We start from the raw sequence: 14,871 nt of genomic DNA, 5'->3' as shown, positions 1-14,871 counted from the left end.
TCAAACTGAGCTACAAAGAATTAGACGTTTATACACTAACCTGTGAACAGCAGTGAGAAGAAAATCTCACATTTTAGGCTAAATATCCTAACTTAAAGGGACACGTTAGTCACCAAAACAACCTTAGCTTAATGAAGCAGTTTCTGTGTATACGTCATGCCTCTAAATCTTCGCTGCCATTTAGGAGTTAAATTACTTTTGTTTCTGTTAATGCAGCTCTGGTGACACCTCCACTGGCTGTGACTGACACAGTCTGCATGAAACAAAGTGGTTTCATTTTAATCAGGCATAAACTATTTTAAAAGTTTTTATCTCCTGGTCTGAAAAATTTAACTTTTAATTACATACAGGAGGCTCCTGTAGGGTCTAGCAAGCTATTAACATAGCAGGAGATAAGAAATCCTAAATTAAACAGAATTTGTAATAAAGGAAGGATAAACATTAGATGACTTTTTATAGGAAGTGTTTAGGGAGGCTGCGCAAGTCACATGCACTATGACTATATAAACAAAGTGATTTAACTCCTAAATGGCAGAGAATTGAACAGTGAGACTACAGGGGCATGATCTATACACCAAAACTGTTTTGTTAAGCTAAAGTTGTTTTGGTGACTATAGTGTCACTCTAATCCATAATTAATAAACTGAGCTTTTTTCTATTTTAGCTTAACATGTGCAGTTGCCTTGGTACTTCTCAACAATTCCTGGTTAAATAAACAAACCTGAGCTAAACTAATGTGTAAAGCAAATTGACACATTGTTTTAAATTAGCCTTGATGTGCATTTTTTGTAAAAAACTATTATTCTTTTTTTTTTTGCATTTAAAAGAAATAGAGTTAAATAATAAAAATGAAATCTAAAGCGATCACCGGAATATTCACTAAACTGAATTATCTGAAATGCACCAAGGAATTGCACATTTTAATACAATCAGTCCAAATTGGAGAGAAAAATAAATCTGTGACTTGCATCTCAATTTATGGCTTTGCACAGATTTACTCGGATCAGGAAAAGTCCAAGGATTGTAATGTAAGGTAATATAGGATTCTTTTTCTTCTTCAGGGGAAGAAGGTAAGAATGTAAACAAAAGTTCTAAACACAAGCAATTTGTAGTTTCTAACATATTAACAGATATAAAAACGACTTTACTATGATTTAGGATACACACATGTTCTTTTTCTTCCATGATAATGTCCCTTAAAGCTAATTTTTTTATACTATAACTAAAAGAACAGAGGATAGATGTACGGAGATCTAGCGATGTGTTACTGTGTGTCTGTATCTGTGTGATATCATTCTAGTGTGTTTGTGTCCCTGTTAGTGTAAGTCTACACTGTGTATGTGTACTTTGTATTGTATCAGGCAGCTAATTGCTTGATTTAACACTTAGTGGACCAGAGAGGTGAATACCATATTAAAATACGTGCTCTGGCACGTAAAAGGTAACCTTTATATTATATTATGGCTTCAGCAATGATATAACGCAGGGTGAGTTGAAGCTTCATATTCAGAATGTCTCTCTGCAGATGTGGATCTGGGTAGATCCAGGCTTTTTTATATTTTAAAGAAAAACATCATACACGGGTTAAAAAAAAAAAATTTCTTAGCAAAGCACATTGTGTAAGATAATTCAGCTAAATCTGTTGTTTGAAAGTGAAATAGAACAGTATTTTGTTATCCTTGCAATACAGACAGTGCCCACTAGGTGTCAGTAACATTCCTTATTGATTCTACATCCTGCAGTATCCTGCAATACACCACAAGGTGTCAGTCTAAAACATGAAAACATGTTAAAATAGTCCTCACTAGGACAAACACTATTATCATTCTGAATTGAATGTAAGGCACAGGGGATGTGAGAGAGGCATGACAAATTATACAAAACATGCCAAACCCTACAATAGCTGCTATTGTACTGTGCAGTGGAGTACGTTCGTAAAATAAGTTGCCGTGAGAAGAGCTGCTGGGGGTTCTGGCTGCACGGAGGACAAGGTTTGCCCTGGAAAACTACAAGTCTGCGTGATTACTGAACAGAAAACACAAGTTCTCATCCCGGGACCCAACCACAAAGCATCTCTGGAAGACCCAAATACTGGATTTGTCCTATTAGTGGAACGCGTCTGGGTCTCTCCATCGTTCCTGCTTCTGACGCTCAAAATCATAGACAGGACGCTCTGTTTGATAATAAAATATATTTATTTATGTGTATTTCTTTATATTATTGCATTTCTATTTATGGTGCTGCAATTTAGCGCAAGCTCCTTACAGGAGACGCAAGGTCTGGAATTCTGTAAAATGTCAATTTCAAAAGATACATTTGGTCCTATTGAAAATGCTAATCTCCTCTGCAGGTTTGCAGAACTGTGTGAAAAATACATCTATTGCACACATCCCTAATGGCCTAGAAGACGGTGGTATCCACACTTATTAAGTAAACGGAGGCAGAAATGATAAATTGGGGGGTTTGTTAATTTTCAAAATCACTTACTCAGAGTCACCTTTATCCCACGTATGTCACTTATGTCTATTTTTACAGTGCCACTGTATATGGTGCAATTATTGGGCTAGTAAATTCTGACTACCTAATTATCTCTCAAGAAGAGATGGAGATTCCTTGGAATTTTGGGGTTTAATTCAGTAAGCTTAAAATCATGGAAAATTTAGCAGATTTGAAATTTTAGGCCAAATATAGCTGAATTGTTAAATTACATATCTAAGTTTAGTGTTGTCTGTTTTAAAATAGTGGGGCACTAGTGTGCACCCCTGGAATTTGACTCCACCACTTTCTATGTAAAACCCACCTTCTTACTTTTTGGATTTATGACATATCAAAACCCAAATCTTTATTCTGTCATTTATAAACAATGTTACAAATTATGACTTACTCAGGAAACTAATAATGATATACACTATTCTTGGACCGATTTAATAAATTCTATTAAAAGAAGGAATTATTAGAATTAGCAGAACAGAAGTTTACACAATATTCCAAATCACACTTAAATCAAATTTGAGGAAACAGAAATACTCATGACTGCCAAAGGGGATCTCCAGTATTCTGACAGGAAGGTGTCAGCAGATATAAGGCCTAGATCCTGTTACATGAGATAATCTTAGCCCATGTAACCGAATAGCGATCTAATATATAGGCCCAGAGTTTCTGCCAATTCACAGAGCGACAATCTAAATGGTTTTATTCTACATGCTTGGATAGAATCCCAGGCTGCCCCAAGGTTAAGTGGTTACATATTGTTTGTTTTGTCTACGTGGCCTTGATTCAATTTCTGATGTAAGAATTAAACCTTGTGCATTTTTTATGAATTGTGAAAAATAATTAAAAGAAAAACAAACTTGTAAGATTTCCCAAGTGGAGAAATAATAATTTGACAGACATTTATATCAGCAATTGAATTATTACAATCGAGCAGCCCGTATAACTCAATAAGTGATCTAGTAATGAGGGAATCTGATACAGAATGTGTTCTTTGGTTTTATAATATTGCAACAATTTTTGGTCGGGTGCTCCTCCAAGTTATTCAAAGGATAAGAAACTACGGGATGAATTTTATTTTGAAATCCAATATTTTGGCCGACAATATCGTTTTCTATGTGAATATTGTAGACTGAGTTTAGTGGATATTTCAGTGCATGTCCATCCCATATCTAGAATTAACAGTGCCGTGATTTACCTGTAGCTATATCACAGGTCACCTGAGTCACATTCATTCTCAAATATCAGGTGTTCAAGACGCGGTGCAGTCTGTAATCTCCCAAGCTCTGTAGTGCTGCTACGGCAACATTAAGGCCAAAATCCTTGATCCAGAAAAATTGATTAACTCAGCTAATCCACCTCCCCCCTTTTTTGGGGTGGGGTTAAATCTTCTATTGTCAATTCTCTGTATCGTTAGTACGGTATATATTATAGTGATTACAAGGAAATCCACCCAATTTACCACACCTTTAGCACATCCAATCATTCTTCCATATTCCCTCATTGGTAAAAATTACTCCTATTAAATAATTAGATACCCATTTCGCTCTCCATTCTGTGTTGACTTACATTGTCCATACATCTCATACATAGAGATACAATACTAAATATAATTAAATAGATAATTAAATAAACATTCTGTTATGTATATATTGTGGCAAGGCATGGCCGGCGGCTAACTTAATACCTTCGTCCAAAGACCGATGCATGTTCAGTTTAGTTGGAGGAGCTATAGAATATGGGAAGCTGTTTTCAGAACCCCTTGGTCAGGACCCACAATTGGGGTTGCCATGCTTTTCCAGTGGACCTATAATGGTTGAAAGAGGCACGTTGTATTCACCAGATGCTAGGCAGATTTTGTTTGTTACTGCCATCGCCAGCGGAAAAAAGTCTAATGAAGTGGTTTTACACAATTTATTTTGGAATATATCATATCATATTTAAAGAATGGGCCTCCAGGCTAACGCGATTTAGGTACTTTAAAAGAACTACTGGTTTATTCACGGAGGCAAGCTTCAAAATTCAAGCCAACATAGTGTGAAAAATAGCACCACTGATTTGGGTAATATTTCAAACACTATGTATTGTAGATGGTTTATCCAACTCATTGTTTAGTGGATACATTCCTACTATATAAGAATTCCACTAGGCTAAAACATTGGGTCATGACATTTTGTTATCCGACCATCACGTCTGATCAGCATCAACGCACACCGTGACCATGAAAATGCTGTATTTACTGAGCTGTAAACGTTCTGCGTGTCAATTGACTTGGCTTACACTCGGGAGTTTCATTACATCAGATTAGTTGTTACTCTCTCCATCACACGGAGCATGCAGTCTGAACATTGGTAATTCTGTGCCACTGTCAATGCCGGCCACAATATATACACTGTATAAATAGGAATAAACAATTGTGTATTAAATAATTACAGAATAGTTTACACACATATATATATTAAGCACCCTATTATAAATTTCAGATTTTCCCAGACCCCTAAAGTTATGGTGGTGACAGAGACATGTTTACTCTGCATGAGTAGTAAGTCTGATTCGTAGACCACCATGATGACGGAATTGAAAGTAACTGGGAATGATGGGAGTTGCACTTGACCGATGATAATGGTTCTCACATATCTAGAAGGGGAGTGGAAAGATCTGTGCTTCCCACCAAGCTGTTATGGGATCTAAAATCCTTTAACATCTTTGATACCCGGTCCTAGAGGTTTATTTCTCTCCTTTTTGTTGGCCATCCAGCTATCAGACTACATTTCCCATATTCCTCTCTGCTAGCTAGCTAGCTGAACATTCATTGCATTCATGGTATCTTACGGGTATCTAACTGGTTTGAGCGTCTGTGGCCATTGCTCGGCTCAAGCCGTCTCCATTTAATGCCTCTTGCTAATGTTTTTTGCCCTCTTTCTCCAGAGACTGAACCCAAGTAATTGTCCTGCTCTTGCACTCTTCCCAGCTGTAGAGTGGTCGGTACCCAAAGTGCTTCTCTGCTTTGTCAGTCTGTACGGTGAATGTCGTGCTGGCCACGGACAGGGTGTAGGGGTTAAGGATTGGAGCGTAGACACAAAATGGATGTAGCAGCCATTGCAGCAAGGCATTAAACAGAGCCAGAAGGTATAGCAGGAAGTAGGGCACCAACGGGCGGCTTCCCACCATGCGGAATCCACAGCTTGAGAGGAACTCCATGTTGAAATCCTCATAGCTCTTATAAGGAGAGTGGTCGTAGCAGAAATACTGTTGCCCACCCAAGGTATCTGGCCGCTCCTGCAGATATTGGGCAGCCAAGACATGCATCCAAGCCACATTCCCTGCGGGAGACACAAGAGCATGGTAACTTGTTCAATACTGGGTGAAATACACAGACAAAATACCTGGGGCTCTCAACAGGTCTTTTTTTATCAAGGCAACAGCAGGTGTTATTCGTGGGCAAAGTGCAATAATACATCATTCACCACAGAAATCACAGCATTTAGCACCTTGCCACAGATTAGACCCTGCTTTGCTTAAAGGAACACGATAGGGTCAGGAATACAAGCATGTATTCCTGATCCTATAATGTTAAAACCACCATCTGGCCCCTCCTTGCACCTCTAAATATAGTAAAAGCTTACTTTTATTCCAGTGTGCTGCTGCTGGCTCTGCCCTGATCTGCCTCCTTGGCTGACATCATCAGAAGTGATGATTTCAGCTATTTCATATGGAAAGCATTGGATTGGCTGAGATTGCCAAGTTTGATGATCTCAGCCAAGGAGGCGGCCTGGGGGTTGAGACAAATGCCACCTTGGCCATTCAGCATCTCTTCATATAGATGAATTGAATCAATGAATCTCTATGAGGAGAGTTCATGCAGAGGGAGGAGATACTGAATGTTTGGATGCATTTTAGGCAGCCATGACCCAGGAATGATCTCTAACAGCGTTCTGAGGAGTGGCCAGTGAAGTTATCACTAGGTTGTAATGTAAACACTGCATTTTCTCTGAAAAGACAGTGTTTACAGCAAAAAGCCTGAAGGTAATGATTTTACTCACCCGAACAAATTAAATAAGCTGTATTGGCCTTTCTCCCTCCACTCATACTGTCTGCTGCACTAATCCTTCGCTATAATCTCTCTGAACGCAATCTTTTCATCCCCAACGGGGAGCCAGGAGGGGTTTCTGAGAGTAATTGTAACCCAACACTCATTTACTGTGTTGGAAAAGCCCATAGGCACGTTCCATTCAGTGTAGCCATCAGTGCCCCCTCAAGGGGTTAAGAAACACTGTGACAGCAAAATGTAACTGACCAACGGGCAAATTAATGGGTCACAAACCCCAGTTCTAGGTTAAATATGGATTGTAAATATAACAGAAGATTTATTGCATTCTGTGGTGGACGAATGAATCTGCAGATCTGCATGATAACGGACTGCATGGAGGGTTTACGGCAGATACCCAGAACTTAACTTACCGACATATACCCGTCCGTGCTCAATGGAGGGTGAGATTGCTCTAAACACCCGGCCTCCAGTCTTCACCCCTTGTTTATAAAAATCCTTCATGAGTCCATGTCCTTCTCCATATATACCAGTCGGACGCAATGCGCAGGTGTAAAGGGTCTTTCCATCCTTAATCTACCAACAATACACAAAGTAAAACTGAACACAAAGTAAAACTGAACACAAAGTAAAACTGAACACAAGGTAAAACAAACTAAACACAAGGTAAAACAAACTGAACACAAGGTAAAACAAACTAAACACAAAGTAAAACAAACTAAACACAAAGTAAAACTGAACACAAAGTAAAACAAACTAAACACAAGGTAAAACTGAACACAAGGTAAAACAAACAAACTAAACACAAGGTAAAACAAACAAACTAAACACAAGGTAAAACAAACAAACTAAACACAAGGTAAAACAAACAAACTAAACACAAGGTAAAACAAACAAACTAAACACAAGGTAAAACAAACAAACTAAACACAAGGTAAAACAAACAAACTAAACACAAGGTAAAACAAACAAACTAAACACAAGGTAAAACAAACAAACTAAACACAAGGTAAAACAAACAAACTAAACACAAGGTAAAACAAACAAACTAAACACAAGGTAAAACAAACTAAACACAAGGTAAAACAAACTAAACACAAGGTAAAACAAACTAAACACAAGGTAAAACAAACTAAACACAAGGTAAAACAAACTAAACACAAGGTAAAACCGAACACAAAGTAAAACAAACTAAACACAAGGTAAAACAAACTGAACACAAGGTAAAACCGAACACAAGGTAAAACCGAACACAAGGTAAAACCGAACACAAGGTAAAACAAACTAAACACAAGGTAAAACTAAACATATGCACATTATTTGATGATCTAACTATAGGATGCATCCCAATAGTAATGTTACATACTAACACGTGTTTGCTATAAGCACTTTATGCGGACATATTATTGTCTTTAAAATGAAATAGCATAAACAATATTTTATATAGTGTGTTTAATGTTAGCGCAATGTAGTTTGTTAAATGCATGTTGTACTATGATGCCCCTCTGTGGTCACTTTATGAATTACAAACAACTTTTTTTCTAAATGAATGAGGTCTCTTTTGCCTTTGTGTAAATTGTGTGAATTACAAGCATACAAAACTGAGCCCTCGGTTTCAGCTGACGCTGGATGTCCTCATGTATAGCGTGAGGATGTCCAGCGTCAGGCTACCAAAAAATAAATAAATTACTTTGCAGGGCTAAACTGACAGGGGCAGTGCACCCAGGCCACTTCAATGAGCTGGTGTGGTCTAGGTGCCTATAGTGTCCCTTTAAAAGTCAACACATTGGGTGGGATTTGGGTGAATTACGGCCCTGGATGATGTCTGTACGGTGTAAGGTACTCTGCTGACACCTAGCTGTCACTGAGGGTATTACCTTCCTTCCATTGGCTTGGAGGACGAGTTTCTCTGCCTTTGCCTTGCTCAGAGGATACGGCTGTGTGTGAAAAACTCTGTATTTTGTGTCTTCATTTCCCCTGGAAAAGGTAGAGAGGATTAGTGTGTAGAGCAGGAGAGACGTTGTCCAGCGTAGCACATGCTTTGTATTGCAGATGACGAAAGGGCCCAGGTATTGTGAAAGAGGAGGAGGTCCCGGGGGGCTAGGTTTTGCTGTCACTGAACTGACATAAAGTGATCATTGTTCCATTGGACTCTATTTTAATTAGATGATTTAATCAATAACCTTCCTGAGGATACTGAGTTGACTCCTTGCGATGGATTCTAACAGAGTGGTTACACAGTTTCCTACCCTCAGTCACGGTAAAGTGACGCTAGATAGAATGTATTCGTCAGAGCTGGAAAAATCTTAAACTCTGTTACATGAGCAACGTCATGTTATTCTTAATGGGCTTTTAATATGATAAGAACATGTCAGCACGCTATGAATGCTGGGAATCGAGAGATGTCATTCCTGACTCGGACTGACAGTGAGCTCTGCTTTTAAGCCCCGTTTCATAGAAACATAGAATGTGACGGCAGATAAGAACCATTCGGCCCAACTAGTCTGCCCGATTTTCTAAATACTCTCATTAGGTCCCTGGTCTTATCTTATAGTTAGGATAGCCTTATGCCTATCCCACGCATGCTTAAACTCCTTTACTGTGTTAACCTCTACCACTTCAGCTGGAAGGCTATTCCATGCATCCACTACCCTCTCAGTAAAGTAATACTTCCTGATATTTTTAAACCTTTGTCCCTCTAATTTTAGACTATGTTTTCTTGTTGTGGTAGTGTTTCTTCTTTTAAATGTTGATTCCCTTTATGTTTTATGATTCCTTTTATATTTTCACAAAACGATAACAGTTTCCTTTTGCCCCGTAGCCATTGGCGACTAGAAATTCACCCCAGATGACTGCACTACGGCCCGTCTAGGTCTGCAGTGGCAATTAACTTTTAGGCCTGGCTAGTAGCATGGGACTTAAGCCCTCTCCTAACACCATAACCACTTCAATAAGCTGTGGTGTTTATGGTGCCTAGAGTGTCTCTCTAATAGCATTAAACAGTATGGAGAGAGTTAAAACAGAGTTTTCATCCCACTTGCTCTTATATTCCATGACATGTTCTGAACTCAGCACAAGGATGGAAAATAGAAATCTAACTACTGTGTTAATCTGGCGGCCTTCATAGCTGGTTTTACTCAGGCAACATTGAGAGGCGTTCCCAGTACTGCCTCTGTTTTTGAATGGATTCCTTAAGAACGACAGCGGAATAATTGTGCTTTAAAGAAATAAACAACCTATTGGTAATGAACAGCAAACGTTATTACAAACAGATTTTCAGTTCTATTTAAAAGAACGCAAGATTTATAGACTTTTAAATGTTTGAAATATAATCAAAGGTACAGAAATGCCATTTTTGTCTATTAAATAAACAGCTACACCAAAAATGATAATCAAAATCAGTCAGCGGCTTCGTTTAAAATGTCTCTTTGAGTCAATGTTGTTAAAAAGTTGCTGTTTTTTAAATCTGTTTTTGTGTGTGTGTTTCGCATTATTAAGGAAACTGCGATTGCAAGCCTTAAGACCTCGTGCTGGCTGATCTCTTTACCCTGTGGAATTTTATTTTCTTGGCTTTAACTGACCACAGATGTCTCTGTCTGATCCGGTCTTTTTGGAAGCTGCGGCGTGCGCCCCACGTGGCGAGCTGCACAGATTCTGCACACTCTGCGTGTGGTCAAACAGAATTCAAAACCGCTAATACAACTTAACTCCTTCACTGCCCAGTACTTCACAGAACACAAATCCAGGTGTAATGGAAAGTAACGTAATATTCATTAAAACAGGATGCATTGCTAACACATTAAACAATGGGCGTTATTGAAACCAATTGAAAAAAAAATGCAAAACATAGGCAAAAAGTACCCAAAATGTGAGAACATTTTTACGAATCAAAGTTTCTTGGCCCTACGTTTGCATTTGCTTTTCAATTCACGATAATAAATTAACCACATAGAAAAAAAAACAAATATATATATATATATATATATATATATATTATTTATTTTTTATTGACTTAATTTGTCTATTAAGGAAATTAGAACCTATTTATAAAGTATTATAGATTATATGGACTGTTTTGTCTTGCAATAAATTAATATATTCCCTCCTACGCCATCACACCTGTAATTAGTAAGAAAATGCTCAAACAGCTTGTCCATAAATAGGTATTTGTATGTAAACTGCAGGTATGTTTGGGACTGCAGATTTCCGATTTCCAGTCCCTTCCTAAACACCAGCAGCGAGATCTCAATCCTGCCATTACCGACAGATTCAGTGAATACACTGTGTTCTATCCAGTATACCAAGTGTAAATTAAAGCACAGTACGGTTATTTGAATGAATTAGCAATATCACAGGAAGGGAAGAAGATTTTAAGATATTACTTGTGAGCAGTTTACTGATGTGAAAAATTAACCCACAATTTAATACTCAATGAACGGTGACCAGTAAGCTTTAATTACACTTAGGAAGAATGTCTGTGCGTTGGTGTACTTTTATAACACTGTCTGTGTAGGCCTTATTCAATAAACGATATTAGTGGGGGGAGGGGGAATTACGGACCATGATTCTTTTTGGCCCAAATTTTGCGGTTCCCTTGTCAATAGCTTGACACGTCTTAGTTCAGTGATAAAACCCATTAGTGTTGGCGCAGTTTTCTGTTAGTGTGCGCAGAGTGAAAATGGTTTGTCCCAAATACCTGTAGAAGTGATCTCCATGTTGGTTCGGACCTACAACCTCCATGCTGCTGGTATAGATCAGGTACTGGATCCCTTCCTCGCCGCACACCTGGAGCACATTTTCCGTCCCTACAAACAGAGATTTATTTAAGTGGGCAGCAGATTAAATGTTCAATGGGCCCTCTTTGAGGAAATGTAGAGTTTATGAAAATATTTATCCAATCAGCCCACTTGTTCCTGTAACAGGTGGCTTTAGTAACATGGGGGAGGGAGGCTCTTTTAGTAGACGCCTGACTGGCAAACTCAAAACAAGGGAACTGGTATTAAATAATGTTGTTTTACTGTGCAGGAAATTGCAGCACTCGGTATGTCTCCTCCACCCAGCACTCGGGGATTTAAAAAGGTCAAATATGTGAATGTTTTCAATGAATAGTGGAACAACAGCTTTTCATCAACATGCGGAATTCTGTGTCAAATTAACCCCTTAAGGACACATGACATGTGTGACATGTCATGATTCCCTTTTATTCCAGAAGTTTGGTCCTTAAGGGGTTAAGTTGGTTTGGTGAATTAAATTCATACGTACTGCTGCCCGCATTCCCAGTGGATACAGATATATGGTGAGGGGTTTTTTTTTAACCCTGAAATTAAAGGGACACTGTAGGCACCTTCAGCTCATTGTCCCATCACCCTTAACCCTGAGCATGCAATTATTGCAGTTTTTATAAACTGCAATAATTACATGCTAGGGTTAACTCCCCCTCTAGTGGCTGTCTACCAGGCAGCCACTAGAGGGACTTCCTGGCTTCAAGGTGACTTTTGGTCGCCTAAATGACGCTGGATATCCTCACGCTATGCATGAGGACCTCCAGCGTCACCAGAATCCCCATAGGAAAGCATTGAATAATCCTAATGTGAGCACGACCAATGAAGGTTGCCTACTACACATCTAGGGTAGCACTTCATTAGTATTAATAATTGTAAATCGACCATTTGCTTTGACGTCTTACCATTCACATTGACCTCTGTGACCTTGGCAGCTGGCACACGTCCCCAAACGTCCACTAGGCTGGCAGTGTGTATAACAACATGGCTCCCTTGCAGTGCGCCACGCACATCATCCAAACATGAAATGTCTCCTTGCACAAGCTGCACCTTCACCTTGCCTGAAGAGAGATATGTTGAAAATATGACAAGCTAAAATGACTACCTTATACAGATCCCAAACATTCTCTAATTAATATACTCTATTAGACTCATACACAGCCTGAGCATTCTTCAATTCCTTTACTACGTTACCTTATTCACATCATGAGCATTCTTCAATTAATCCAATTTATTAGCCTTATACACATCCCAAGCTTTCTAAAATTTATTTACTTTATTATCCTTATACACGTCTTGATCATTCTTCAATTCATTTACTGTGTTAGCCTTATACACATCCTGAGCATTCTTCAATTCCTTTACTGTGTTAGCCTTATACACATCCTGAGCATTCTTCAATTCCTTTACTGTGTTAGCCTTATACACATCCTGAGCATTCTTCAATTCCTTTACTGTGTTAGCCTAATACACATCCTGAGCATTTTTCAATTCCTTTACTGTGTTAGCCTTATACACATCCTGAGCATTCTTCAATTCCTTTACTGTGTTAGCCTTATACACATCCTGAGCATTCTTCAATTCCTTTACTGTGTTAGCCTTATACACATCCTGAGCATTCTTCAATTCCTTTACTGTGTTAGCCTAATACACATCCTGAGCATTTTTCAATTCCTTTACTGTGTTAGCCTTATACACATCCTGAGCATTCTGCAATTCCTTTACTGTGTTAGCCTTATACACATCCTGAGCATTCTGCAATTCCTTTACTGTGTTAACCTTATACACATTCTGAGCATTCTTCAATTCCTTTACTGCGTTAGCCTTATACACAACCCACGCTTTCTAAAATTAATTTACTTTATTATCCTTATACACATCTTGATCATTCTTCAATTCCTTTACTGTGTTAGCCTTATACCTATCCTGAGCATTCTTCATTTCCTTTACTGTGTTAGCCTTATACACATCCTGAGCATTCTTCAATTCCTTTACTGTGTTAGCCTTACACACATCCTGAGCATTCTAAAATTAATTCTTTATTATCCTTGTACACATCCTGAGCATTCTAAAATTAATTCTTTATTATCCTTGTACACATCCTGAGCATTCTTCAATTCCTTTACTGTGTTAGCCTTATTCACTTCCCATTGACTCTGACTCCCTAACTGGGTTTACTGTCTAAAGCAACAGCATTAAAATATTATTGTTTTTGTCTTGCATACCTTTTCCAAATTAACTTTTTATTAGAGAGTTTTCTCAGCACAGAGAACAGTGAACATATTTTTCTAAATTAAATTTTTGGCCTAGCCCTCAACTTAAACTGGCCACCGTGCAGGTCAGAGGGGCTACCGTGCTTAGAAGGAGGACTAAAAAGTTTCCAAATTCAACAATGATTAAACAAACCATGGTTAAGGAATGTAACGTTTCTTGCTAACAATGCTCAACTGGACAAAAATGTGAGTTTTGCTGAAGGCTTTCCACTCCAAAAAGAGTAGTTAGGAGACCAGACCCCATTATAGTGTTTTAACTTATGTCTAATCAATGGGAATGTCGTGCTGTACAAAGACAATGGGTGGCAGACTACGTACAGGAAACAGAAGTCCGATCCAACCCAAGTTGGTTGGAAAGCCCTTAGATAACGTGAGGACCATCACAAAACAAACAAAGACATGATGTTCTGTAAGATGGGCCACATACATCTGACCGGGACACAGGAACATAGTTACATAGTTACATAGCTGAAAAGAGACTTGCGTCCATCAAGTTCCGCCTTCCTCACATATGCTTTTGCTGTTGATCCAAAAGAAGGCAAAAAACCCAGTCTGAAGCGCTTCCAATTTTGCAACAAACTAGGAAAAAATTCCTTCTTGACCCCAAAATAGCAGTCAGATGTCTCCTTGGATCAAGCAGCTGTTACCCCACTAATTAGAAATTATATCCCTGTATGTTATGTTTTTGCAAGTATTTATCCAATTGCAGTTTAAACATCTGTATAGACTCTGACAAAACCACCTCTTCAGGCAATGAATTCCATATCCTTATTGCTTACTGTAAAAAAACCTTTTCTTTGCCTTAGATGAAATCTCCTTTCTTCAAGCCTAAATGTGTGACCTCGTGTCCTATGTATAGCCCTGTTTATGAATAGATTTCCAGATAATGGTTTGTACTGACCCCGAATATATTTGTATAATGTTATCATATCCCCCTCTCAGGCACCGTTTTTCCAAACTGAAGAGATTTACATTTTTTAACCTTTCTTCATAACTAAAATGTTCCATTCCTTTTATCAATTTTGTAGCTCGTCTCTGGACTTTTTCTAGTGCCATGATATCTTTCTTTAGAACAGGTGCCCAACATCATATTCAAGGTGTGGTCTTACCAGCAATTTATAAAGAGACAAAATTATATTTTCATCTCGAGAATTTATGCCCCTATTTATACATGACAAAACCTTACTGGCCTTAGCAACGGCAGATTGACATTGCATATTGCTGCCCAATTTGTTGTCTATAACAATTCCCAAATCCTTCTCGTGTGTGGTTATCCCTA

At 38.4% G+C, this 14,871-nt stretch overlaps 1 protein-coding gene across 1 annotated transcript in view; it reads right to left on the bottom strand.

The window, feature by feature from the left end:
• Positions 1-4,948: 4,948 nt before the first annotated feature.
• Positions 4,949-14,871, bottom strand: part of HSD3B7 (hydroxy-delta-5-steroid dehydrogenase, 3 beta- and steroid delta-isomerase 7) — a 37,267-nt gene continuing 27,344 nt past the window's right edge. Inside the window, exons 3-7 of the mRNA XM_063430790.1 lie at positions 12,225-12,380; positions 11,235-11,343; positions 8,416-8,515; positions 6,952-7,114; positions 4,949-5,813 (exon numbers count right to left, since the gene is read on the bottom strand). Coding sequence (XP_063286860.1) covers positions 5,392-5,813; positions 6,952-7,114; positions 8,416-8,515; positions 11,235-11,343; positions 12,225-12,380 — 950 coding nt within the window. The 3' untranslated portion in view covers positions 4,949-5,391. The remainder of the gene's footprint in view (positions 5,814-6,951; positions 7,115-8,415; positions 8,516-11,234; positions 11,344-12,224; positions 12,381-14,871) is intronic.

Source organism: Pelobates fuscus, chromosome 8, assembly GCF_036172605.1.
Source record: "Pelobates fuscus isolate aPelFus1 chromosome 8, aPelFus1.pri, whole genome shotgun sequence".
NCBI classification, from domain to species: domain Eukaryota; kingdom Metazoa; phylum Chordata; class Amphibia; order Anura; family Pelobatidae; genus Pelobates; species Pelobates fuscus.
This window is presented reverse-complemented; position numbering and strand designations above follow the sequence as displayed.